This window comes from Aureobasidium pullulans (genome assembly GCF_000721785.1).
Source record: "Aureobasidium pullulans EXF-150 unplaced genomic scaffold scaffold_15, whole genome shotgun sequence".
In the NCBI taxonomy this organism is placed as follows: Eukaryota; Fungi; Ascomycota; class Dothideomycetes; order Dothideales; family Saccotheciaceae; genus Aureobasidium; species Aureobasidium pullulans.
The window spans coordinates 426463-451484 of record NW_021941035.1 but is presented as its reverse complement, the minus strand read 5'-3'; the positions used below and the strand labels follow the sequence as shown (position 1 = coordinate 451484).

The following is a 25022-nucleotide window of genomic DNA, read 5'->3' as shown; positions in this document are numbered from 1 at the left end:
CAATTCTCACCAGCGGCTGCCATGATTTGTTCCAACCGAGAAAATAATCCATATATCATAAATGAGCGGTGTCAAAGATAATAGAAGTCATTGACTGTCCCAGAGATCTTGTTTCCTTCCACGAACCGAGTTGGCATGTGAGATAAGTCGGAAGTGAGGTCCGAAATATCATGTCCGAATAACAGCTCCTCCACGAAGGCTTTTTGAACGCTTGTCAGATCAATGAGATAAGCAGCACTCTTCAGAAGGCACAATTCCACATGTTCGAGGAGGGGAAACAAGCTAACAAGACAACGCTGAGCAGAAGGGCGACAAGAGCGATTTCTGACAGGGTCGCAGGCGTCACAAGCTCGCTTGGCATGACAGCAAAGGAAGAACTCTGAGCGTGCAACCTCTATTGTTTACTGTTCAGTATACTGATCGCAATGTCGGACACACAATCATACAAGCAGCTTTTGGCCAAATGGGCCGACAAGTATCGAGGAGTATGTTGTCCTCAACTAGTGACGGCTCAGCTTGGATCCTGACATGTGGTATATAGGCAACTGTCGAGGACCTCGACCCACCACCTGCTCTGTCAACCTCGCCCGCCTCGCCCATCTCAAGCGCTCTCATGGCAGCCTACGAAAGAGAATATACCCATTTGACGGTCGTTGAGCCGGAGACACGCGCGCTTGTTGGTTACCTGTCTATGCCCAATCTGAAGGACTTGCTCAAGGCAGGCACTGTCCGCGACACCGACACGGTAGACAAGGCGATGACCAAGTTCAAGAGAAAGGGCACAAAATATCATGTCATTACCATGGACACCCCTTTGGAAGAACTCGAGGCTTTCTATGAAGGTGTGACAGAGGACGGCCAGATGCCAGCGCAGGAGTTTGCTGTTGTCACAGACGCTGGCCGCAAATTCGTTCTGGGTGTTTCGACAAAACAGGACCTTCAGGAATTTGTCAAGAGAAGACCCGTCTATTGATCGAATATCTCCGCCTCTTCTTCCTCAAACGCGAACGTTCCTACAGAAGCGCAACGTTTCCAAGCTGGTCAAGCACGCGCACGTCCAGACGTCCAGGGTAACGTTCTATCAGACCTGAAGGTCGACCCTAGGCTGTCGCGTCCGAAAATCTGTTCCTTGCAGACAGTGCAGAAAGCAAAGACTCTGTCACCACACGTTGTTGTTTGCCGATTTCTGGGTGGAGTGCTGGAATATTGGATGATGCAGCACAGACTTCAGCTTGTGATACTTAACCTATTGCTGAGCCTCCGATGAATGACGTTGCATCCTTGCTGCGGAAAGACCAGACAGAAGGAAGGTCGTAGGTTGCAGCTTAGTCTCTGAATGGTAGTCGAATTCATCTGCCTCTTCGTTTCTTGCAAACGGCCGCGACAACACTAATGTCGTCGAGTTTGCCTCCTTCTATCGAAAGGCCTTCTTCGATTGCACGTTCCATGTACGGACTCTCTGCGAAGGGGTCTTGTGCGATTGTGCGAGCTGCCTTGACGAGCTCCTGTGCGACGAACTGCATGCCACCTGCGTATGTACTCTGGTCGTCTGAGCGCATCACTTGAGGGACATCCCCTGATCGCCATTTTTCCATGCTTTCGAGGACATTGTCAACAACTTCGTGTTCCCAGAGATTATCCACGACGCCATCTGACATGGCAAGGATGATGTCGTCTTCTTCGATTGTCACCTTGTCCATGACGGCATTCTTAATGGGCTCGTCGGGACTGTTGGTACCAAGCTGGCGCGGACAATCAAACCAGTGCCATTGTTCAGTGGTTTTGTAAATGACTTCGCGATGTTCTGGCCTTATGACTAGTATCTGGGAATCACCAAGTTGAGTCACGTATAAAACAGGATGAGGCGGAGTGTTGGAGTTGGTATGCAAGAAGGCACCGCAGGCAGTCGTCGTACCGAACCATTCGTTGGGATTGCTGGTAGCGTCCTTGGTCTGTTGGTAGGCCTTTTGAAGATATTGGACAGGGTCTGGTTCTGAGCTGTCTCCGTAGACATCCCGTTCAGCTTCTAGGGCCCAGAAATGCAATATGAGACGTGACCATAATCTGTGAGAGGGAGGTATTAACAAGAAAGCCGTGTATCAAGGCAGACGCGATCTTACGCAGCATGTCCTCTTTCACGACCGGCCCAGGCTCCTACGCCGTCGTTCGCGCCAATGAAGTTGTCGCTGACCAAGACGGCATCGTCGCCGTTGGTCATGCCGCGAATCATGTCGCCATTGACCGACGGACGGCGATCACGACTTCGGTCATGGGTACTCAGAGGATCGGAGAATGAGCCCGACGGAGGAGACAGAAATGGCGGTGGGAAGGGTCGGGATGGTCGCTTGGCGAAGAGGCCATATCCGGCCTCGAAGTAGTATGCTGATTTGGACACGACGACTGAAGCTTCGTCCGGTACGGGGGTCGTGGTGCCGCCTCGTGGCTCTTCNGTGAACCGTGAACCGTGAACCGTGAACCGTGAACCGTGAACCGTGAACCGTGAACCGTGAACCGTGAACCGTGAACCGTGAACCGTGAACCGTGAACCATGAGCAAAATCATACCTACTGATGCTTTTGCATCCACTTGTTCGGATCTATGTCGAGAGGAGTGAAACATAACTAGTCATCAGGCCTTGCTTGGCCTGTCCGAAACAGAACGCCTTTAAATGGTGCATGCAAAATCCGCGCCAACCAAAACCCTCAAATGCAGTTGTATAATGATATAATCAAGCCTTCTTCTCCTCAGCCTTCACCTCCTTTTCCGACACTTGCTGACTTCCACTCGATGAAGCGGACACGTCTGCCTGAGTTTGTACTTCGGCTTCGTGTTCACGTCTCAGCGCATCTTCCTGTCGTCCTTCATCCTCCTTCTCGTCAATGTTCTCGAGATCGTTGACACGAGCAGACTTGCCGCCCTCGTTCTGCTTCTCGCTCTGTTCGTTCTCGTCTTCGATCAACTCCTGCTGTTCGCGGAGGACCTCGAGACGTTGCTTGTTGGTTGCAGCTCCCTCGGCAGTGTGAACTTCCAACTCAATCTCGTGGAAGAGCTCCTCAGGAATACTGGACAAGACAGCCTGCAGGGCATCTATCTGTGAGTCGAACTCGACATCCTTGCCCTGGGTGTACATGAAAGCGTTGGATAGGACCAGAAGAGTGCTTGGGACACCATACTTCAGGCGCAACTCGAGCCACAGGTTCAAATCGTCGCGAAGTCTAGCGGGAGAGACACCGTGAGTGCGCAGACCACGCGAAGCACAGGCAGTCTGGAGCTCAGGAACAGACAAAGACTCGACACCCTCGAACGAGATAGCTCTGTCGTCACGCTTGATCTGGCGCATACGATGTCTGACCTGGTAGCGAAGCATAGTGTCGGTACCAAATGTGGTCAGAGACATGTACCGGCAGATACCGACAAGTTGTGGACGTGAAAGGTTATCAAGAGTCAAGTCGTCCTTGAAAATCTTGCAGACACGGATGACATCGGCTTTTGTTGGCGATTCGCCAGTGGTGCGGATCTTGAATATGTTAGCAAGATGCTTGCCACGAAGAGAACATGAGAATTGGATACCTTGCGGAAGAACTCGGTGAACTCTTCCTTCTGCGCGTTGGCGGCGCTTACAGGCAGACCGGTCTCTTGCAGAGTCTGACGGAGGAAACTGCTGACTTCCTTGCGAGTGCCACGAAGGCTGGTGGCCTTTGCTTCTCTTGACTTTTGGCCCTCGTATGTGCTAGGTAGCATGTTGGGGAAAAGCTTCAGTGCGACCGGAAGCAGTAGCTCGGCGAATGGCACAATGACAAAGACTGAGAAGGGAACAAGACGGCCAAGATCCTGGACAGTACGATGTAGCTAGACGAAGGTCAGTTGAGGGTTGAATGACAGCGTTTGGTGCACTCACCTGTCTGTGCTCTCTGCGGGTAAGCTCGTAACCAGCGGCCATCTTCAAGGCAAGCTTTGAACTGATCTTGACTTCTGCGGCGAGCAGCTTAGTACCGTCCCAGTAGTGGTGAACCTCCTTCATGATCTTTTGGCGAAGAGTGAGCTTCTTGTCTTCTTCCTTCTTCTTCTCAATCTTTCTCTCTTCGGCCTTGTCGGCGGCAGCCTTCTGGCTAGCAAGCTCATTGAGGGCGTGTTGTTCCGAGGCCTTTGTGGGAGCATGCTCTGAAGGCTTATGCAGGGGAATGCTGACATCAGGTGTTGAGGAAGACTGCTTCGACTTGTCGTCTTGCGATGTAAGGGGCTTCTTGGCCTGGTCGGCATTGAATCCTGGCGGCGGGTAGTTGGACTGGTTGTTGTTGTTGGAGGTCGATGTCTCGCCAGAGGCGAAGCGATTCGGGATCAGAATGGCGACAGCGGGTAGTTGCCTAGGGAGGCGCAGAGAACGAGACAGGGCAGTCCTGGTGCTGTTCCTGAGCAGCAGAGGAGCCATTTGGGAGGCAGTACGGTTGAAAGACATGGCGGGCAAGGCGCCTTGGACGAAGACAGGAAGTTCGAATGGTGGTCGACGATGGCTAAGTAGAGGTTCGGCAGAGCAGAAAGATGGAATGGGCGAGGAATCAGCGGGAGCTGCTGTCGTCAGGAAAGTTCGAGAGGCTTGCTCCGGACTTCACAACTTTTGGCCGTTAATTCCGTCGCCTCGTGGTCGTGCAGCTTGTCCTGCATAACTCGTGCACAATTCCTGGCACAGAACGTTCAGCCGATGGCCGATGGCCGAGCCTCGGGGTTCGTCCCTTGTCCTTTGTCGGACACCCCGCAATCAACCTGACCAAGTCCGAACAATTATTACCTGTCGTCAACTCCCGGACCTTCTGCTTCTTTCACCCCTTCCGACTCGTGTCATTCCTATCTACACTCTCTGCTACGCAAGCCCGCGATCCGCCGTAACCTAACAATCTTGTCATACCTCGTCAGAACGCAGTACGGCTTGACTCCGCATCAGGGTCGTACACGTCGCCGAGTCGTCTTGTCCGACCAAACCTAACACCCACTTCTGCCCGCTCTCTTCGCAGTCTTTACGTCCTCTGACCCACCATGCAGCTCCGCAAGGCTGCCCGTATCATTCTTGTCGGCGCTCCTGGTGTTGGCAAGGGAACTCAGTCGGAGCGTATGCTCAAGCGATTCCCCCAACTGGCCTCTATCAGCTCTGGAGATCTGCTGAGAGACAACGTACGCAGACGGACTCCTCTCGGTACCGTGCGCCTATCTGTTGTTACTACTCCAGGTACTGACCCCAGCTTCTCTAGGTATACAAGCCGAATCTCTCATGAAAGCCGGCTCACTTGTTCCTGATTCGACCATCTTGCGCCTAATCACAAACGAATTGACCACACGTGGTTGGCTCACACCATCGACGACGCAAAAGCCTTTGACTGTCAATTCTGTGGCTTCTTCTCTCAATCCCCTCAACGCTTTCGCACCTGCTCAAGACGAGTACATCACTCCCACATCGTCTTACCAAGGGTCTTACGACTTCAGCGACCAGCCCAGTGCCTCCTTTATCCTTGACGGCTTCCCTCGTACCGTGGACCAAGCTATCCAGCTCGACAGATTGGTCCCGATCAACCTTGTTGTTCAGCTCAACACACCTACCTCGGTCATTCTTGATCGCATCTGCAACCGCTGGATTCACGCCGCATCTGGTCGTGTATACAACACCACTTTCAACGCACCGAAGGTGGATGGCAAGGATGACATCACCGGTGAGGCTCTGATTCAAAGAGACGATGATAAACCAGAGACTTGGATGGCTCGTCTGAAGAAGTTTGAGGAAACCAGCCTACCTCTACTTGAACACTACGACAAACTAGGTGTTTTGTGGAAAGTCGATGGCAACAGCAGTGACGAGATCAGTCCCAAGCTGTTTGACGAGTTCAACAAAAGATTTGGATTGGCATGATTCGGCATCTTAAATGATTTCCTCGGCTTCCCGAGCACGACAAGAAATCACGAACCAGAGAGACGAGATACCCCAATCCATGTCCGATATGCATCATGAAAGATCTCGGCATCTGAGTCCTTCATTTACCGATTTTCGCTTTGGCAACCACCCACTGGCACATCCACAAGGGGATCTTCAAAGACTTCATGATAGTTTGACAGACGATATGGTAGCTCATCGGCTCTCGCGCCCAATGCAGACCCACAGCGACGACGGGTGAGAAGCCACATAACTGGACCTTTCGCAACGAAGAAATGTGCCTAGACAAATTATGGGCAGGCAGCAAGACTTGCGTGGAGGCCTAGCATAAGATCGCGCAAGGCCATGCTCATTAACGATCTTGAGGCCATCGCTAGGAATATGCATGGATGCTCCTAGCGAAGTCGATTGCACTCCAACCTTAAGTCGAGATTTGACATGATAACATGCTACATATTAACATTTTACCTTCATAATCCATGCATTCCCTTCTTCCACAATGCTCATCCCAAAAGGCGTTCGAAAAGCACATAAACTCGTCCTAGACGTGAAGCGAGCGGCTGCAACATTCTTCAGGGGTCTTTGTATCGGAAGCCACTCGGGTGGGTGCCGACGTCGTATCGGGGCGGATCGAGGCTATCGATATGCTGCGATGCCGGAGATGCTCGGCCCAAAAGTTCTTGTAGATAGAAGGGCGCTGGGCGCAAGGCGCCATTATGAGTCAAATAGACCTAGTTACGTCTTTGGCATAAAACCGCTGTGTCTACATCATATAGCTGTTGCTGTACTTCCACATCCCCTATCGTTATCCAAAAGATCCACCAAAATGTCGCCTCCAAGCGCTATCGATGTCGATGTACAGGCAATTGACGACACTACTGCCGTTACCATCCCGAATCCCCTCACACTCGAAAGTGTTGCTACAAGACGTGCGGCTACTGGAAAGCTTATCGCCGGAGTCGCTGCTGTAGCCAATGTGGACTCATTCAAGGGAGAGAAGCAGCACCTTCACAAGCCCAGGGCCAAGAGATGGGACCGTAGGTGCTAGACAGAAGATGGATTCTGGTCAATGCTAATCGCCAATAGACCGTCTGAACGCCGAGTCCACATCACGCAAGGGCAACTCGCTCAAGGCCGCTGCCAAGTACCTCAAGAAGCCCGGCATCATCTCGCTCGGTGGAGGTCTCCCTTCAGCTGAATACTTCCCCTTCGACGAACTGTCCATCAAGGTGCCAGAGGTTGGCCACTTCTCGGAGAAAGAGACACGCGAACAAGGGCCTGTACTTACAGCCGGGAAGTCTGACCTTGCGGACGACAAGTCGTTGTTCGACATCACAACCGCCTTCAACTATGGCCAAGGTACTGGATCTGCACAGCTGCTGCGCTACCTGGTCGAGCACACGGAGATCGTACACGACCCTCCTTACCAAGACTGGTACTGTAACATGACCATTGGCTCCACTTCTGGTCTGGATGTTGCCCTCAGAATGTTCGTGGAGCGTGGTGATGTTGTTTTGACCGAGGACTACACATTTGCGACTGCTGTCGAGACGGCTGCACCAATGGGTGTACGCATGGTCGGAGTTGGCCTGGATGACGAGGGTCTCCTTCCAGAGTCTCTCGACGATATTTTGAGCAATTGGGACGAGGCCGCACGTGGTGCTAGAAAGCCGTTCCTGCTCTATACCGTACCAACAGGTCAGAACCCGACCGGAGCCACCCAGAGCGAACAGAGACGCAGAGACGTGTACAAGGTTGCGCAGAAGCATGACCTCTACATTCTAGAAGACGAGCCATACTACTTCTTGCAGATGCAGCCATACACAGGACCCAATGCGCCTGATGTGCCACCGCCCAAGACTCATGCCGACTTCTTGAAGTCGCTTGTACCTTCGTTCCTGTCAATGGATGTTGACGGTCGCGTAATGCGTTTGGATTCATTCTCCAAAGTTGTCGCACCCGGATCACGAGTCGGTTGGATCACGGCATCGCAGCAAATTGTTGACAGATTTGTTAAGCACATTGATGTTAGCACTCAAGGTCCTAGTGGTATCAGCCAGCTGGTCTTGTTCAAGTTGCTGGAAGAACACTGGGGTCACGCAGGTTTCTTGGATTGGCTTGTTCACATCAGAATGGAGTACACACAGAGAAGAGATGTCATGCTCTCGGCTTGTGAAAAGTACTTGCCGAGGGAGGTGATTAGCTGGAAGCCGCCGATGGCTGGCATGTTCGTAAGTGATTGGTGTTGGTATCGTTGATCGAATGAAGCTAACAAGATGACAGCACTGGCTCCAAATCGAATATGAAAAGCACCCTGACCACCAGACCATGTCTGTCGCAGAACTTGAAGAGAAGATCTTCCAGACGATTGTCGATCACGGTGCTCTGGTCATGAAGGGCTCGTGGTTCTATGCGGACAGCCAGGCCAAGCACGATACTATGTTCTTCAGAACAACATATGCTGCTGCGCCATTTGACAAGATTAACGAGGCCATCAAGCGCCTTGGAGATGCTGTTAGGGAGGAGTTCAAGCTAGAGAGCCAGTAGATATTCTAAAGCTGGATACACTTGGGAATTTGGGCATTCTGGAATGGGAATACATGGTGTTGGAGGGGATAGACAGAAGACTCGAACGAAACTTTTATGAGTAGCCTCACTCAGTTGATGAAGTTGACGCAGAAGAAGTGCAGAATCAGACTACCAAAGACGTAATCTGCAAAAGCTCTGTGATAGGATTAGGCAACAGTTCGTGTAGAAAGCAATTGGTGTGTTGTTCATACCTTTCGTGTGATATGGAGCCGAAATCTGCCTTGTTCTGAGGATTGGTTTGGATTCTCAAGCTGGCGGTCAGGACGAATTGGCCGACAGTGGCAGAGAAGCCGGATAGGAAAGCGTTGAAGGGCTAGAGAGAGAGGTCAGTCGGACGTCTTGGATGCGACGAGAGAGATCGAGCGTACGTAGTTTCCGCCAATGACACAGTAGAGAAATTGGAGAGCGCCGACGAAGATGAGGAAGGTCATGAAGACGTCGATCAGCTTGACGCGCTGGGGAGTGTCCTGAACATAGCGGTCCCACACGGCCAGAGCGATCTCTTGAGCGTCTGTCGAGTTGCGGACGGTAGACTTGGTGGAGGTGGCTTTGGCAGATGCGGCAATAGGCTTGGTGGGTTGAGACGAGGCAGAAGTTTGTCCGTGAGAGGGTTTGGCCGTCGACGCAGGGATTTGAGATGGCGCAGGAGCAGCGGCGTTCTTCTTGGGTGCCATGCTGGTAGAGCGAGGTGCTGAGTTCGGATCAGGTGTCGATTGGATGAAGTATGATTGACCAGATGGAGCTTGGCCGAACAGGATCAGGCTATGGATCAAAGTTATCGACTAGGCAAGAGGTTTATAAATGTCGAGGTCGAATTTGTATGCTCTTCCGTTAAATGCTGAAGAGTAGCAGCAACAATCGAGGCCAGCTTGCTCAAGCTCGCCGACTGTCATGCACGGACCGAGATGCCGCGTCACTGAACTCCGAAGCTCCCTCCGCTTATTCGACCTCGGTCTTGACGTCTATATCCCTCCAACCCAACAGCACTTCATACCCATCAAAGTAATACCAAACTCTTCAACCAAAATGGTAAGAATCTCCGTTTCCTGAATTGCTGTTCATTGATGCTAATTTCAAGTAGTCTCTCGAGTGAGTTAGATCCAAGGACTACACTCGATATACCTGTCTAATGACCATAATCAGCACTGTTGCATACATCCTCGCCTCTTTGACCGCTGGCGGAGGCTCTCTCGGTTACATCAGAACAGGCTCCGTTCCCTCGATTGCAGCCGGTGTCTCTGTAGGCGCTCTTTACGCTCTGGGTGGTTACCGCATGTCCAACCGCCAACCTTACGGTGTTGAGCTTGCTCTCTTGGCCAGCATTGTTCTTGCAGGAAGCAGCGTCCCCAGAGCTATCAAGTCTGGCAAGCCCCTACCTATCGGCCTCAGTCTTCTTGCCGCCTATGGTCTCTACAGTTTCGGCTCCGCTTGGTCTTCCAGAGTCCGCTGATATCATCTAACCTAATTCAATCAATTCTTCTACCTCCATGTTGCAACGTTGTTGCTCTCCTCTTTCCCCCAAGCAGGTTCTCCTCACGACAAACCTACAGCAGCCATGAGGCATTGATGCATGATCCCGACTCACAGAGAGATACTGGTTTCGCTCGGAGGGTAAGTTGATCGAACGAATAAACAGCGTGTCACTGCGGCCAGCCAAAGATCATCGATTGAGTCTGGTGCCTTGGATTCTAGTACAGAGAAAATGAGCATATCTCGCCTCGAACGCGGGATTCTTGTTTTGAGTGTCCTTATCGAGTCTCAGCTCCTCGCTGTCACTATCCGAGTCATGCTGGGATGCATCCCGTTCCATTCTAGTACCGCAGGCTCTCTCCAAACGTGTTGCTGGTTTTCTTCGGCTTTCTGTATCTTCGCCCAACCGAGACAGGTCACTGTAGTTTCTCATAGCTTGTCAGAATATACGGTCTCACGACCGCCTCCCTTGTTCAATCATATCGATGATAGAGCTGTCATCTGCACTAGATTTGATTCAGAAATAGCTAGCGACAAAGTGATACTGCCATAGACTTGTGGTACGTTCTTGCTAGTCTGAGCCCATGAGCAGCTACCTCATCGTCGCTTATTACAGCGTTATTCAATGATAGTCCAGACGTATCGCTCAATGCCTGACACAGTTGTTCAAAAGCTAGTAGATGCCTCTCGACACTTCTTTGGAGACCAGGCAATACAGTGCCATCCATTGAGGCCAGATCAATCTACCCTTTCGAAGTCACTTGCAACCTCTGAGGGCTACGAATTGCTGCTTCAGGAGCCAAAGAAGAAGGTTTCAATAATGATGGGATGAGGATCTGATGTCTTCAACTCACCAGCCTGAGTAGTTCGACACCTTCGCGTGCAAGATCAAAAACCTTGTGAAATACGCATTCGAAGCATGGGTGAAACCAGGACAACTATTGGATGCCCCAAATGAATTGTGAGGGTTTTAGGTTGACAAAGCTGTATGACCGTGATACCGGGTATGTATTACATCGAGAGCTTGTAACGGCACGAGCGAGGCTCTCGCTCTGCAGTTGGGTTGCAGCCCGAAAAGGCTAGATGAACGTCACGCGTCGTGATTTATGCACGTGCATAGCATGTATAAAATTGAATCCGTTTAGCAGCGGCCGTGCTTGTATTGTAGCACCATGATAATCTGCATATCTTGAGCTGCTCTAGCCCTGTATGGAACCACGAGCGAACGGAGACCAAGAGCAGATGGCCTGGGGCTGTCAATCGGGGACGCTGAAAAAGCATGAACACGAGCCGTACGTCAACACAGACCAGACCTCAGGAATGAATAGCTCGACATCGATACGTGGACTGATTGAACCACAAAGGCCTTGCTAGAAACAGTACTTGGACTGGATCGCTTCAGCACTTCGACATGACTGTCTTGAGTCGAACTACTGTACAATATGAAGCCGAGCGCAGCATGGATAGAGGAACGTCGGGAAACCCTTGAAACCATTCTCAACTTATTTTGTGCTTGGTATTGATCAGACAATCGTATTGCTAAATAAAAAAATAGAAGCAATCTGGTCCTTTTCTGCTCGACCGACTCCTGGCTCCAGCTAGCCGCGCTTTCTGTCCCACTCCAAGATGAGCAAAATATGGGGATCAGAAGAATATCATCGGGAAAAAATATGATGTTGCAGAGACAGCATCGAAGAAGGCCATCTCAGAAAGTTGAAAGGTAGCCGAGGCTTGCTGGAACGCGAAAGGCAGCCAGCGAGAAGCCAAGTGAGTAGTGTGTTGCGGAATAATGTTGACACAGCAACGAGAAGAAGTGAAGGCATTGAGTGACACAAAGTCGATCAGGAGAACTTCCATCTGTTGCCGCAGACGGTACACTCACAGAAGGTGGTCATAGGTTCATCGGCAGATCTCGTCTGAGCCTGACTGTAACTGACCTTCTTCTGACCGCACTTGCCGCAGGTCAGACTGGCGCTGATACTCCTCTCAGCCTGGGCTACCATGGCCTTGTCCATGTTTTCCTTTTGCAGTTTCTCATCCTCTGCGCGTTGCTTGTCACTCTTCAACTCCTCGTGTGTCATGCGCACAAAGCGATCAGGCTTGATGAAGCCTGAAAGGACCTGACTACGGAGCTTTGGGTTGGACTTGTTTTTGAGATTTTGATAGAGGGATCGTATGCGCTGACGGTATTCGGGGCTGCCCTCGGGCTGGTAGGCGTTGTAAGCAGCGAGCTCTACAGAGCGAGCGACTTTCAAGATTTCTGGCGCAGCTGTCGAGACATGTCAGTTGGGAAGGCTCTCTTGAAGGAAGGTCTGGCTAGCGCATACCATCAGGCGACATGAAGGCCAAGCCATCGTACATCAGCTTGATGCATGCGTCGCGAGTCTGGTTGCCGGTAACGGCGGTATCGATCTTATCTGACAGACTGTTGCGCTTCTCAAGGTCGCCCTGCGGCTCGGCCTTTAGCTTGCTGGCAGCGGCAGGCGCGGGCGAGGACTTGTTCGGAGCAGGAGAGTTTGTGCCGCTGGAGGCAGCTGTCGCAGGAGCTTTCTTGACGTCGCCCTTCCATTTGTTGACGAGGGTAGTGGCGGTTCGCGCGACTTGGGTGTCGGGGTTCTGGCGCAACTTGTTGACGTGCACACCGATCTTGGTCTGGCGCAACAGCTTTTCCGTGGCCGTCCATCCCTTGAGTCCGTCCAGAAGCGCGAGCAAAGTTGCTGGAGGGTCGCCGCCCACTGCAGCTTTGGCCAGTTGTTTACCGCGCTCTTCAATGTCCTTTGCTTCCATGCTCGCCATGATGCCGCTGCGCAACCGCTTGCTCCGAGTGATGGATCGTCCAGCTGCTGTCGCAAGTGCCTCGGACGTTATGTGCGTGACTTGATTGAGGGTGATGGGGAATGGCGGAACCGAGCTTCGAAGACGAGAGTTTGGAGGAAGATGATAATTGAGCAATGCGACAAAGGTGCGCGTGTCGTGGAGCTGAAAGTTCGAAGGACGCGGGGTCACTGAAACTCGGTATAATTATGACTGTGTTTGCTTCGAGGCCAACACTCGTTCGACATGCCTCACCAATGCCACTCTGACCTTTCGCTCAGCTTCCGGCCTGGTCGCTGTTCAACTGCCGTCATTCTTGTGTCTAGTTGATTAGGCGTGTATGACAAATGACCTGCCCCACCTTCTCTCTTCACCATCTCGTCACTGAACAATTGCTTGCTTCTCAACTTTAGCATTCTCACTTCTCTCACTTCTCAACAACCACAATCATGTTGGCCATCATCGGGGCTTCTGGCAAGCTTGGCGGTGCCACGCTAGATGCCCTTCTCTCTCACAATCTTCTCCCCAAGGACCAGATACTATGCTGTACTTCATCCCAGCCTGGCAGTAGCACCTGGTCCTCACTAGAACACAAGGGCGTTCAAGTTCGCCATGCCTCTTTCGACGATAAAGCCTCTCTCGAAAGGGCCCTGGCTGGTTGTGACAAGTTCTTCCTTGTCTCCACTCCGAAGATCGACATGGACTATAACGATGCTCCGCTGGGTTCGGGTCGCGAGAAACATCACTTCACCGCCATAGATGCTGCCCGATCTGCTGGCGTGAAGCACATCTACTACAGCTCATTGGCTTTCCAAAACCCTTCCAAGTCTCGCGTCATGCAGGCTCACATCCGCACCGAGGCCTACCTTGCAAAACTACAAGACATCAAGTACACTGTCATGAGAGAGGGCCTTTATAACGAAAGCTGGCCACTTTATGCAAGTTACTACCATCTCAAGGACGACCGAAGATCCGAAGTGCCTGTCGGCGGCGATTCTCCCATCAGCTGGACCGCCATTTCCGATCTCGGGCTTGCCAGTGCCTTGGTCATTGTTGCACCTTCGTCTGAATATGCTTCCAAGACCTTTTACCTGTCCACCACTCAGGGAGCAAAGACCATCAGTCAAGTCCTTGAGAAGGTTTCTGAAGTCAGATCAAAGAAAATCACCACCAAGATAGTGACTCGAGAGGAGCTTGAGGACTACTACGTTCAAGACCTTGAGCAGTCCGAACCTGCTGCCAAGTGGTGGGCGGCGAGTTACGATGCTCTGAGAGACCAGGAGTGTCTGATTAACGACCCAACCTTGGAAAACTTGCTGGCCAGCAAGAGCCAGAAGCCAAAGCCTGTGGAGAAAACGATAGAGGAGATGCTTCGTGCTTGAGGGTTTGACACAGGTATGCACTAGATCAATAAGCTAGATCTGCATCTTCGTCCTTTTCCACGACCCAGTCATAGACCAACCTAAGCTTGTGCTCCTCCTTGCCCTTCTTGACAATGATCCGTCTAGTGTGACGCTTAGACCCATCTACTACTTCAAAGCCCCAAACTTGTTCAGCGGTCCAATTGGGCTTCTTCCCTAAACTCTCCACAAAGATTTGGAGGACCTGATGACCCTCTTGAACGAGGAACTGCTCATCCCAGCCCTGCCTGAGGTATTCGTCCTCGACCTCATCCAGTTGGACATAACGTGAGCGTCCGTTGACCTTTCCAAAGATTCTGTCGTCCTTTTCACGCCATTGGAAGTCAATTATGCGGTCCTCGAGGTTACGGATATTCCCTGTCGTGATTTGCTCGCTGTCTATGTGCATGAGGTTGTCTTCACCAACGAACTGTGGTTTCATTAGAACTGTCCCATGCCCCAAGGGGTTCGATGTATATTGTACCTGCTTGACATGGAGGGTGACATTCGAGTACTTTACAGCTTGACGGACCAGCCAGCCGATGCCTTGCTGTCAATGAATGAGTAAATGGCCCCAAGTGTAGATCATGAAGACTTACCATCTGCAAGGCCGCATCGGTCGAATCTGACAGTTGTTTATTCTATCAAGTTCAGTATTTGCGAACAGGTACCACTACGTACTGCATATCGTCGACATGATGGAAGTCACTCACTAGATTGTATGTACCAGAGAGATTACGCAAATTCACAGAGCCAGGCACAGCCATATTTGGAATATTAATTGTGGTGTTATGGATTCCGGCGTCTCCGAGTTGCATCAGGGTATCTGTCTTTTGCTCAGGGAACCAGCTGCTATTTAGCATTGCTGCATACAATGCGGGGTGGTCCGGGCTGCGTGACTTGGCGTGATGATTTGGCGCGCTTGTTGCGCCTTTAATTACATATCGTCCTTGTACCTCAATCAAGACCTAGCACAAATGAACATTGGGTAACGCCTTTTGCTAACACCCATTCGTAGAATCGTTGATCTGCCGTCATAACAGTTAGCACCTCGGTCCAGTAGAAGGGTTTGTAAGAAGAATTTGAGAACAGTGTAGCAATCAGAGAGAAGATTAAGGTCCCCAGCGACTTCGTGGTGGTCAGAACAGTGGTTGCGTTCCTGAAAACTCAACACAGAGTCGACCTTGGCTTTACCCACGTAGCCATCGGTCTAAGGATGATGTCTCATCAGAGCAAATGAAAGTAAGAAAGGATAGACCACTTACAAGCTCTATACTCGTCAGACGCCTCACTCACCGGATCGATTGATGCTCGGCTTGGTCATGATGCAGCGCTTCAACTGTTCATGCTGGTCGATGTCTCCAAGGTCGGCCAGAGAAATTGGCGATTGTGGATTTGTTCCGAGAGTGGTTGTGCTGGTTGTGTTGGCTGTACCTCATCTGCGTCATTGTAGGCAATATGCTTTCGACTGCTCGACACAGTAGTGCTGACTTTGGGACGCTTGGTGGATACCGAGACCGCTGGCTCTTCATCGCCATAGGCCAAATCAACCGAGCTTGTTTGTTGCCCGTCCAATTCACGGGCAATCCTGCGGTGAGTCAAGTGCTCTGGGTTGGTTTCAGAGACGTCGATAAACCTTTGCCACTTCCTTTTGCCTGTGCTTTGGGAGTCTGAGGTGCTTGTGGAGCGCTGTCTGACGATGTCTTCGGCAGTGTCTAGCTTGTCACGACCTACCGACTGAGCCATCCCAGTAGGTATACCGGAGCCGGGCTCGCTGTCTGAATTCTCGCGCCTTCTTCTGCGTTCTCTTAGAAGAGCTTGAATTTCACTGTGTCTGAACATGGCAATTTGGTCGTCGGTAAGTGTGCGCTTGACACCATCAGGATAGTAACCAAGACCATCATCATCGATTTCCACTTCGGCACTCAATATAGCGCCATGGTGCCTGTTGGAGGAGCCCAGCGAAGCAAAGTGCTTGTTATAGAAACGGCGCAGATCATCCTGTGAATGGTCAGCCAGGGAACCAGTGAGAGCCGCTACAATCTTTGCTTACTTCCGTTACTGATGGCACTTTTATTTGATGATTTGCCATGACACCAGACGCATGATGTGTGTTAGGTCCGTAAAACTCGAGAATCAGTCACGCGCCTTGAGCTTTGCGCTGAGAAGGTGCCAAGAGTAGTCCGGGGCATCGTGTGGAGTGCAGCGACCACCTTGATTTCCCTCACTACTCGTATCTTTACCGACTTATCCTGCGTACATCATGAAGACTCGTACAACCTTTGCCGCATCACTTGTAGCAGCTTTCTTTATATCCACAACTTCTGCAAAGCTATTTCCTGCACACCCCCCAGAAGCACAAGCAAAGATCGCCCTCCCAATCCCTCACGACGTCATGCCAGGCAGCGGTGTTACCATTTCCGATGTCATCGGCAGAGAACGCAGTATCAACATTTTTGCAGGCTTTACTCGTGACATTGAATCTGTTTCGAAGCGACTGGAAGGATCACAGAACACCACGTTGCTCGCACCTCACAATACAGCCATCACCAGACTGCCTAGGAAGCCTTGGGAGGATCCTCAAGACTACGCTGCTTTGGGTCAGAACGCGTACGACGGTCAAAGTGGTGAAGACCGAGCACACAGAAACTTGAGACGTTTCGTCGAGGCGCATGTTGTCCCCGAGTCGCCTTGGGCTGAAAACCAAAAGATCCAAACCCTCGGAGGCGACACTGTATGGTGGGAACACAAGGACGGGAAGAAACTGGTAAGCGTCGAAATGTGCTACGTAAACCATTGACTAATAACCGTTCTAGATCCAACCCGGTGGTATCGAGGTCTCGAGTGTCCCTAACAAGGTCGCCAATGGAGAGGTCTGGATCTTAGAAGGTGCTCGCAACTATGCCTAAAAACACTTTCTGTCTAGCACTTCATGTTTTGCAAAGATTGGTCAATTCTAACTGAAATTGGAGATATTTATCAATAATCAATGCTGATCTTTAGAAGTTTATCCTTGATGCAACTTTTTGACACGCTGTACACCTTCATACAACGCTCTGTCAATGGCAGCCGCTACAGTGAGCGTGCCACCGATAACAGCGCAAACACCAACGAGAAAACCGGAAAAGCTCTTGCTTCGAGCTTCACGGTTGATGACTTTCATGGGTGAGATATCCTGCAACAAAGGTTAGTTTATGAACGGACAGAAGGTTAGACGATGACATACATAAGAGAAGAAGACACCGGGAATGCCGCCTCTAGCGTGTAGTCTCTCCTTGTGACCTTCCTGGCGATCGTCGCCGCCTGCAAGGCTTCTCTTGTGGCTGGTCACACTGTACTGGTGTGTCTCAATGCTGCCGGCTTCGCCATGACCATAACTTCCCAACTCGATGAGCTCGTGGGGCAGGTCAAGAATAGAGTTCTTCTTCTCCCAGCCCAGGGGCAGGTACGCAGTCGAAACTACCTTGACAAAGTACATGAAGTTATAAGCCTTCTCTTCTGTCTTATGCTCTGTATCATCAAGTGGGTTGAGATGATGGTTAGTCCAAGCCATGCCCTTCTTGCCAATGCTAGTAACAATATCATCAGGCAGCTGAGGACCAAAGCGAAGATGATGGATATTGTGGGAGAAAGTATGTTCGATGTTGTTGCCGCCAGCCCAGTAGTTCTCGAGATCGTGAACGTGCATGTTGCCGTTGCTGAACGACTTGCCAGGTGCAAAGTGGAAATTGCCAACAACCTTGTTGACACGAATTCCACCTTCAATACGGCAGCCTTCTCTACGTTGTTCGTCTAGATGCTCGGAGTAGTGCTCGCGCGTGCATTGCTCGACATTTTCTCCTCTTCCAAATGACCAGGAGACACTCGCATAGGCGTCGCGAACCTCAGCACAGGTGTTGCAGCAGCCGGGTTTCTTTGCATTTGCGGGAGATGGTGCGCCATAGCATTCTCCGCAGTAGTCCGGGTCCAGATGAGTGGCAGGATCATCGCTATGGCTGTGAAGAGATCAGCCAATGGTCAAACAGGAGAATTAGACGGATAGTAGTACAGTTCAAGTGCTTTGGACTCGATGGCATGGCCACCATCAGACTCGGGGGCAAGTCTGACTTTGTTAACACCGTGCATAACACCGGTCTGAATTTCTCCAGACACATCCATAACATCGAGGGTGAGGAGCTCGCATGGGATTCTGGGGAATGATATGTTCATGTGGATCTCCATCTTTTCTCCTCTTCCCTTGTCTACAACGAGCTCGGGGTGTACGACGACTCTTCGGTAATCCGCATATTCTCCCCAGACGAGCCACAGGATCAACAGCAGAGACGAGAGGGTGACGATTCCACCAGAGGTCGTGCGCACCCGTGCATCTTCGACCGTCTTGGTAAAGGCGTCCAGACGCGTGAACCGAGACTTGACTGGCATCGTGGAGAAAGCTGAGGGTTGGCCGCAGATGGGATGGTGAGGTCAAGGACGGATAAGAAGGAATGTAGAGGTCGGGTCCGGTCAGCACAGCATCCAAGCAATTGTCAAGCCCGCAGGCTTTGGTAAGTGTCGTGAAGAAGTCGAGGACTTAGAGGACGAGTATATTAAGAAGCCACCTTTCCACCTTTCGCTGCTGATGCACATGGACCCTCGGGGTTTGCGCGCACGTCCCTCGGTTCGGCTTTCTCACCATCTGCTCAAGCTGAGATGGTCGGTCGAGCTGCTCTTGCACTTGTCTGCCTGCATGATTGCGCAAGAACATGGGGGTATCATTATCGTATATAAAAGAATCAGGTCGAGTTCCAGACCGCTATGCAATTTTCCTTCCGACGTTGCCCACTCCCCGTCCCACAATGCTGACAACCACATCTCCTTGGTTGCTACCGTCTCTCAGGCCCCAACCACTCATGCCAAACACTCGAAGATCTCGCGCCAGTTGCACCACTTCCTCGGTACCCAGCACTTCCTTGCCCAAAACCAGTCTTCCGACGTCTTCACTGCCCATGGCCATCAGCGTCAACATGGTAGGCGCTGCCACAATTGAGGCACATCCTGCTTGCGAGATGCTTTCCAGTAGTTGATATGCGCAAGCTTTGCCAATGTCTTCGGGTGCCTCACCGCCTGCTGCTGAGCTAGCCACATCCGCCGAGTACAAGGTACCCGTGCTGGACTCGGCAACCAGACTCAGACCGAATCCGACTCCAATCTTCTTCTTTGCGGCCGCATTGTTTCGTTCCGGAGCAGGGATCAGAGGTGCTGAAGAAACGTCCGAGAAGATGTATGTGTCTGCAACGAACTGATTGAGCACTCCACGTGCCGTGTCGATCATTCTGGCATTGTTTGCACCGGCCACTCCGGTTGCATACGCCACACCGCGTATCCTCTTGACTCTGCCAGGGTTCATGATGTGTATCGTTTTGGGGAGTCGGACCTGGTGACCAAACACTAGCTGTACCTCTCCACCGCCTCCTCTTCCACTCGGTCCAGGATTCGATCTCTTCAATACACGAAGCTCAATGTTGTTCTGAATGCCGAAGTTTTTGTAAAGAGGGAGAATGGCCGTTCGGACAGTATCCACACTGACATCGCCTTTGTCTGTTGCGCTCGTGATTACACCAGAGCCGGTAAAGATGACGTTGACCTGTGCTTTTGAGAATGCCGCCAACATGCATAGAGGTATGAGAAACCAGCTGACGCCTCTGGCACAGTCTCTGGGCAGCTCGTGCTTTACTACGCCACCGCTTGCGCCATAGCCCGCAGCACTACCCACAATGAGACCGGGCTTATAGACCAGAGTAGTACCAGTCATGGAGAACTCGATGGCAGAACCGTTTGTGATGGCATCCAGCAGTCGGAGGAAAGAGACTTCGTGCGGCGCAAGACCGGGGTTTGTGTGAGATGATGCGCGGATCTGTGAGATACGGACAGGTCGGCCGGTGAGAGTCGCAAGGACAAGACGTGTTGTGAGGTGACCGGCGCCATTGAATTTGAGCGGCGTCGAGGGTTGCGTAGTCGCCATCTTGGTGTATCCGAGAGCTGTTCAGGTTTGGTGATCCGAATCCAGAAAGAAATCTTGGCCAGGCTTTTTTGAGATTTTCTTATCCGGCGTTTTGATGCGCCAAAGTCCGTTGCGGAGAGAGCTCGGAGGTGCCCCACAGTCAGGTCCCTTTCTTTGCACTTTCACCCTGGAGACCCTGTCGATTCTGCCAAAGTCAATTCCACCGCATACCATGGCAGGGCCTTGATGATGCCTTCAACCCGTCATATGTGCATGAATACCACGGACTCCAAGCTTGGTCATTCCGTCGGCTTTCAGCCTCAGCGGATCTGCATTTTGGCGATCGTCGTTCATCGAAGAGAATCTTCATTTGCGAGAAGTCAAGATGCTTTCTCATCATGTCAGACGAGTTGGTTTGTTGAGCTCACGAACGAAAGCACAGAATATGTTTGGAACAGATCAAGGTAGGTGGAAATCAAAGAGGAGTGGCATTCTATAGAGATGACTGAATTCTGAGGGCAGACGTCAGAGAACTGGACTATATGCCGTGAGATGCTCCGCTGGCTTGGGCAATTCGCAATGACCCAGATTGGGGTCTTCATGTTCATATCGTTTTGATGATCCGTCGTGTGTGGTCCGTTTCCTGGATGGAACGCTTACTGGGCGTAACCATCGCCGCCGTTGTTTTGGTAGCCACCGCCGTAGCCACCCTGGCTTCCGCCGCGCCAGTTGGAACCACCGCCGCCGTAGCCGCCGCCCTGCTGCTGGTTGTCGTAGCCACCACGGCCGCCGCCTATAGATGTGTCAGTCGGAGTCATTGAATGGTATTGAAAGGGGCAAAAGCTTACCGTAGCTGTTGCCGCCGCCGTAGCCACGGTCACCGCCGCCGTAGCTGCCGCCGCCACCACCGTAGGAGCCGCCGCGACCACCGCCACCGTATCCGCCACGGCTCTGGAAGCCACCGCCGCCGCTGCCACGCTCAGAGGCCTTGTCCACGCGGATGGTACGACCGTCGAATCTGTAATGTTTAGCACCTCGTGTTCAATGCGGCGTATGGAAAGCCGAAACACATGCGCGTTTCGTATGTGCGCGGAGTGAAAGGGTCCGTCGATGGTTGTTTTGTGACTCACTCGATCTCGTTCATGCCCTTGATAGCGGCATCAGCCTCATCCTCGTTCGAGAAGCGCACGAAGCCGAAGCCACGGCTGCGTCCGGTGTCACGATCCTTGACGACAACCTGGAGTTTGATGTCAGTATTGGTGGGAATTCTGTAGTTTTGAATGCGCGAAAGTCTTACAGCTTCCTCGACGGCGCCGAACTCCTCGAACTTTGAGCGCAGAGCAACGTCGTCAGTGTGCCAGGCAAGGCCGCTGTTGATATGAATTAGCTCAGAGCTGCTGGCGCATGTTGCGACAATTGTTACCCAATGAAAAGCTTCGACATGATGATTGATGGTTATTGAAGAAGGTCTGAAGGATGGATTGTTAGAACTCTGCAAGAGGTGGTTGAGGATGACGAAGCGGGAGGAGCAGGCGACACGTCGGTTGATGAGAAACTCACCTGGAACTTGGGGAATTTGAAGCGGGGGAGAGGGGCACTTGGACTGAAAGCGTGGAAGACAGCTTCGTCAGATAAAGTGTCAATGTTGTGAAGCGCAAACAACTCACAGTGAAAACAAGGTCCGGGTGTGAAGGGTTCGGTTTTGGAGGAAAGTGCTTGCCGCCAAATTGATCTGGAGGAAAAGTGAGGAATGAAAGAGAAAAGGTGACAGGATAGGTGAGAGCACGTGGAATGTCTCCTCTGCAGCCCAAAACCCAAGCTAAATACTGCCGGTAAAGGTTGATTCGTGATCCGCGAGAAGATAGCGCGCGCGGGCGTGTTCCTTCAGGGTCAGGATGGTGGGGTCACTGAAGGGCAGCTCATGACATGACACGACACGATTTTGCAGACACAGCGGCAACTGGTTGGGGACACGACTCTGCAGTCCTAATAACTCTTGCATCCAACACCAATCGATGTTGATTGTTATAATGCTCCGACAGCGGCTGGATCGATTGCCCCGTCAGCCACAAGCTCGCATGCATGAACAGCCGATCTGTCAATCTGCGGCCATCCTTGAAGAGCGGTTGAACACGCCCACTGGTGTGCCATATGTCTGCTTAAGCGATTTCCATGAGCCTTTCTCTTTCGTCTCTTGTGTGCTGCTTGTATGGACAACAGGCGAGCTCAGGACCCGACCAAGAGCAATTAAACATGACATGTGGCATTACTTGGTACATACTTCTCTAGCACGTCTTCTAACCATGTCTCCTGTATTCAACAGATTGGCCCCATACCAAGCTGCATGTTGCTGCAAACACGAACGGGCAGGTTCCAATCAATGAGTGCAGCGACAGACGAAGTTCTAATATCTTGGGAAATGTTTCCCGCCGGCTCCTGGCTGTGCTACTTCAATATCGCTCAACAACTGCGATGGCGGTGAATAGTGCATGAACGCGATATTCATTATGGCCTTGCAAATGTCTGGGCGGTTCCGAGACGCACTTGCCTACTGGTGATGACCAAGCTCTTTCCTGAACAAGACTTCTTTTGACGCTCAATGTTGGCGTCTGCAGGTGGGCGACTTGCTTTTCTTATACCCAATCTGACAAGCCTCAACGAAATATGAATATCAGCCAATGGATCGATGATCTGGAACAAGCGAATCAACCTAGCGAATCCCCTGCATTCATCAACCAACACCGTGCAACTCGGAAACATGGACAGGGCTCCGGAAAAGGCTCTTTACTAGAGCCCTTCGTTGATCGTGTTCGACATACCAGAAGGACCCATCCTCCCGAGTCTCCACGTGCGTCAAACTCAGCTACAAGCAGTGTTACTCGTCCATCGTCGTCTTCTTCTTCCTCTTCGTCTTCGTCTACGCCTTCGTCCTCATCTAGTAAAAGGTATCAGAGAAAACCGCGACATCATACCAAAGCAGACAAATATCACCCAAAGAGAAAGCGACGGTCGCACTCCAAAGAGAAGGCGAAGAAGCAGAGCAAGAAGAAAGAAAAGAACGCAAAGCGGCCCCATCGCAGAAAGCACAACAGTGAGGTGATCACAGGCGTGGTTCAGAGCTTCCATGCCAAGAATGTTCCCAAGAATCGACTCACGGTAATTTCAGTCCTGCTCGTGATACCGAAGTCGATCGCTGAAGATAGAATCTATAGCTCAAGCCTAGCAGCAAGGTTGGTCTGTATACAAAAGGTCGCTCATCGGGTCCTACCAGGGGCAAAGGCTGTAAGTCATGTACCAATCATGTTCCGGTTTGTACAATGCTTATTCAAATAGTGCCAGATCTGGTCTTCTCCGAGATGCGATTTCTGCAAAACCCTGAGCCCATAGGGAAAGAGAAGCCTGAACGCAAGTCCAAGAAAAAGCACAAGAAACGACATGAGTTGTCCGAGAAGGAGATATCGAGGTACTTCGATTCTAGCAAGACACAGCCTGAATATAATGACCGTAGCCGAGAGAGGCATACAACACCGCTTGATGCAACAGCACCAGCAGCAGAAGCTGTGAAACTTACGCATACCACATCACCGGTGGTACTGAATCTTTCAGACAAGCCGTTCTTGGGATTTGGAAGCAGAGGCACGCATCCGCCCACCACAAGCTATTACAGCTGGTCAGATTCCGGAAGAGCAAGCTCATCGCTGGCGAAGCAGATTGTTCCGACCTTTCAACCACTAGCAGTTGGCGAGCTTCAGCGCGACTGGTCTCAAAGTCAAACACAAGCTGTTCCTGTTGAACAGAATGCAACTCAACATCTTCCTGTAAGACAAACGGCTGATACACGAGACGGCGGAAGCCACGATCGGACGCCCGAACCGGTTCCAGACACGAATCAAGCCATTATACAGCCAGCCAAAGCTCGGTTACACTCTGTGGACGACGAGAGACCAGTCTCAGAGACTGTTTCTAAGAAGAGAAAGAGCGAAATGCGTGTGCCTATGCATATCGTCGAGCCCGAATCAAATCACAACCACGCCAACGCAAACATGATTGGCAGAGCTCCTTCGATGCAAGAAAACGATAGACTTGAGGGCCCACTTTCAACACGTTCGAAGGTTCCCGCAAAAGCCGACTCTAAACAGTATTCGGAACCATGGGAAGAGCTGCTTCAAGATTGCGAGGTTGCAGCTCGGGCCCCCATATCAGCTTGGTATGAGGGCTCGCTACCGCAACACATCCGGTATGTTTCTCATGAGTATGCCAATCTGCAATTGTGGAGGCCTAGCGGGGGTAACCTCTGGGAATATGATTATGGAGACAACTTTGTAGGCGAGCTTGTGTGCCCGGATCAGCCAGAGGTCGTCGGTGACGGAGAAGGAGATGATCTCTCATATGGAGATATAGTAGAGTCTCTACTGGAAGAGTCGCAGCGAGGTTATGACATGCCAGCTGGAGATGAAGCATATTGGGAGGAAGGCAATGCAAGTCGACACGACGGGGTGCAAGGCTATCAAATCGAGGACGCCGAGCCTGTGGATGAGTTTGCTACGTTCTGGCAGCCGAACATTCTATATTGAACTGCTCCGAGGGCGAAAGACCGAGCAAAGACTTGCATAGCAGCACATGTAAAGACAAGTCGAAGTTGGATGGCAGAGGACGAGTGGGGAAAGGCCAGTGCTTGGGGCAGACAAAGTCAGACCGAGGTCGGAAAGGCAAGCAGCAGACCGAGCAGTCACACTCAACAACCGAATCGATAAACAGTTTCCACTACAAGCAAGACTACTGCATGTTTGCGAGCAGAAGCCAGGCAGTCTGCAGACGTCAATTGACTCTGAAAGCTCCGCAAGCCAGGCCA

General features: G+C 51.5%; 16 protein-coding genes across 16 annotated transcripts; 7 read left to right on the top strand and 9 right to left on the bottom strand.

Moving 5' to 3' along the window:
• Window positions 1–425: 425 nt before the first annotated feature.
• M438DRAFT_376300 (cystathionine beta-synthase) lies at window positions 426–973 on the top strand (the record flags this gene model as incomplete). Its single annotated transcript, XM_029908650.1, has 2 exons — window positions 426–485; window positions 542–973. 2 exons carry the CDS (start codon window positions 426–428, stop codon window positions 971–973), a joined length of 492 nt encoding a protein of 163 aa, XP_029758475.1.
• Window positions 974–1349: 376 nt separating this feature from the next.
• Window positions 1350–2619, bottom strand: M438DRAFT_376299 (protein serine/threonine phosphatase 2C; the record flags this gene model as incomplete). The annotated part of the gene is made up of 3 exons (XM_029908649.1): window positions 1350–2064; window positions 2121–2445; window positions 2565–2619. The coding sequence occupies 3 exons, from the start codon at window positions 2617–2619 to the stop codon at window positions 1350–1352; spliced, it is 1095 nt and encodes a 364-aa protein (XP_029758474.1).
• Window positions 2620–2656: 37 nt separating this feature from the next.
• M438DRAFT_398770 (LETM1-domain-containing protein) lies at window positions 2657–4429 on the bottom strand (the record flags this gene model as incomplete). Its single annotated transcript, XM_029909381.1, has 4 exons — window positions 2657–3517; window positions 3571–3849; window positions 3899–4066; window positions 4190–4429. 4 exons carry the CDS (start codon window positions 4427–4429, stop codon window positions 2729–2731), a joined length of 1476 nt encoding a protein of 491 aa, XP_029758473.1. The 3' UTR covers window positions 2657–2728.
• Window positions 4430–4759: 330 nt separating this feature from the next.
• Window positions 4760–5896, top strand: M438DRAFT_323166 (adenylate kinase; the record flags this gene model as incomplete). Its single annotated transcript, XM_029902994.1, has 3 exons — window positions 4760–5188; window positions 5244–5330; window positions 5460–5896. Exons 1-3 carry the CDS (start codon window positions 5032–5034, stop codon window positions 5894–5896), a joined length of 681 nt encoding a protein of 226 aa, XP_029758472.1. The 5' UTR covers window positions 4760–5031.
• Window positions 5897–6743: 847 nt separating this feature from the next.
• On the top strand, window positions 6744–8464 carry M438DRAFT_278230 (putative aromatic aminotransferase Aro8; the record flags this gene model as incomplete). Its single annotated transcript, XM_029900987.1, has 3 exons — window positions 6744–6954; window positions 7004–8148; window positions 8201–8464. 3 exons carry the CDS (start codon window positions 6744–6746, stop codon window positions 8462–8464), a joined length of 1620 nt encoding a protein of 539 aa, XP_029758471.1.
• A 36-nt stretch (window positions 8465–8500) lies between these two features.
• M438DRAFT_367273 (defender against death DAD protein) lies at window positions 8501–9249 on the bottom strand. The gene is made up of 3 exons (XM_029907942.1): window positions 8875–9249; window positions 8698–8819; window positions 8501–8641 (listed from the first exon to the last, which is right to left on the bottom strand). Exons 1-3 carry the CDS (start codon window positions 9178–9180, stop codon window positions 8575–8577), a joined length of 495 nt encoding a protein of 164 aa, XP_029758470.1. The 5' UTR covers window positions 9181–9249; the 3' UTR covers window positions 8501–8574.
• A 166-nt stretch (window positions 9250–9415) lies between these two features.
• M438DRAFT_301198 (putative UPF0136 membrane protein) lies at window positions 9416–10449 on the top strand. The gene is made up of 3 exons (XM_029902089.1): window positions 9416–9535; window positions 9588–9595; window positions 9650–10449. Exons 1-3 carry the CDS (start codon window positions 9533–9535, stop codon window positions 9954–9956), a joined length of 318 nt encoding a protein of 105 aa, XP_029758469.1. The 5' UTR covers window positions 9416–9532; the 3' UTR covers window positions 9957–10449.
• A 1368-nt stretch (window positions 10450–11817) lies between these two features.
• M438DRAFT_278346 (transcription elongation factor) lies at window positions 11818–12772 on the bottom strand (the record flags this gene model as incomplete). The annotated part of the gene is made up of 2 exons (XM_029900994.1): window positions 11818–12245; window positions 12304–12772. 2 exons carry the CDS (start codon window positions 12770–12772, stop codon window positions 11818–11820), a joined length of 897 nt encoding a protein of 298 aa, XP_029758468.1.
• Window positions 12773–13239: 467 nt separating this feature from the next.
• M438DRAFT_278053 (NAD(P)-binding protein) lies at window positions 13240–14172 on the top strand (the record flags this gene model as incomplete). Its single annotated transcript, XM_029900973.1, has 1 exon — window positions 13240–14172. The coding sequence occupies one exon, from the start codon at window positions 13240–13242 to the stop codon at window positions 14170–14172; it is 933 nt and encodes a 310-aa protein (XP_029758467.1).
• A 25-nt stretch (window positions 14173–14197) lies between these two features.
• M438DRAFT_278011 (uncharacterized protein) lies at window positions 14198–14957 on the bottom strand (the record flags this gene model as incomplete). Its single annotated transcript, XM_029900969.1, has 4 exons — window positions 14198–14620; window positions 14675–14740; window positions 14790–14831; window positions 14904–14957. 4 exons carry the CDS (start codon window positions 14955–14957, stop codon window positions 14198–14200), a joined length of 585 nt encoding a protein of 194 aa, XP_029758466.1.
• A 568-nt stretch (window positions 14958–15525) lies between these two features.
• On the bottom strand, window positions 15526–16282 carry M438DRAFT_337310 (uncharacterized protein; the record flags this gene model as incomplete). The annotated part of the gene is made up of 2 exons (XM_029903983.1): window positions 15526–16191; window positions 16244–16282. 2 exons carry the CDS (start codon window positions 16280–16282, stop codon window positions 15526–15528), a joined length of 705 nt encoding a protein of 234 aa, XP_029758465.1.
• Window positions 16283–16585: 303 nt separating this feature from the next.
• On the top strand, window positions 16586–17099 carry M438DRAFT_323148 (uncharacterized protein; the record flags this gene model as incomplete). Its single annotated transcript, XM_029902993.1, has 2 exons — window positions 16586–16957; window positions 17007–17099. 2 exons carry the CDS (start codon window positions 16586–16588, stop codon window positions 17097–17099), a joined length of 465 nt encoding a protein of 154 aa, XP_029758464.1.
• Window positions 17100–17206: 107 nt separating this feature from the next.
• On the bottom strand, window positions 17207–18727 carry M438DRAFT_301186 (DUF1692-domain-containing protein; the record flags this gene model as incomplete). Its single annotated transcript, XM_029902088.1, has 3 exons — window positions 18239–18727; window positions 17417–18185; window positions 17207–17365 (listed from the first exon to the last, which is right to left on the bottom strand). Coding segments are annotated over exons 1-3 (1302 nt in total), but the record flags the coding sequence as incomplete, so codon positions are not given.
• Window positions 18728–18746: 19 nt separating this feature from the next.
• M438DRAFT_347538 (18S rRNA biogenesis protein) lies at window positions 18747–20232 on the bottom strand. The gene has a single exon (XM_029905931.1). It carries the CDS (start codon window positions 20189–20191, stop codon window positions 18983–18985), a length of 1209 nt encoding a protein of 402 aa, XP_029758462.1. The 5' UTR covers window positions 20192–20232; the 3' UTR covers window positions 18747–18982.
• An 865-nt stretch (window positions 20233–21097) lies between these two features.
• M438DRAFT_243812 (RNA-binding domain-containing protein) lies at window positions 21098–21536 on the bottom strand (the record flags this gene model as incomplete). The annotated part of the gene is made up of 3 exons (XM_029899572.1): window positions 21098–21188; window positions 21301–21407; window positions 21468–21536. Coding segments are annotated over 3 exons (267 nt in total), but the record flags the coding sequence as incomplete, so codon positions are not given.
• A 1298-nt stretch (window positions 21537–22834) lies between these two features.
• Window positions 22835–24744, top strand: M438DRAFT_337305 (uncharacterized protein; the record flags this gene model as incomplete). Its single annotated transcript, XM_029903982.1, has 3 exons — window positions 22835–23326; window positions 23383–23452; window positions 23504–24744. 3 exons carry the CDS (start codon window positions 22835–22837, stop codon window positions 24742–24744), a joined length of 1803 nt encoding a protein of 600 aa, XP_029758460.1.
• Window positions 24745–25022: the final 278 nt, after the last annotated feature.

What these genes read in the sequence shown, in the direction of transcription:
- M438DRAFT_367273 (XM_029907942.1), bottom strand. Translation starts at nt 9,180, where the DNA reads ATGGCACCCAAGAAGAACGCCGCTGCTCCTGCGCCATCTCAAATCCCT. An exon ending in GTGTCATTGGCGGAAACTAC is followed by an intron (nt 8,820 to 8,874) that starts GTACGCTCGATC and finishes CTCTCTCTCTAG; the next exon opens with CCCTTCAACGCTTTCCTATC. An exon ending in GGCTCCATATCACACGAAAG is followed by an intron (nt 8,642 to 8,697) that starts GTATGAACAACA and finishes ATCCTATCACAG; the next exon opens with AGCTTTTGCAGATTACGTCT.
- M438DRAFT_347538 (XM_029905931.1), bottom strand. Translation starts at nt 20,191, where the DNA reads ATGGCGACTACGCAACCCTCGACGCCGCTCAAATTCAATGGCGCCGGT.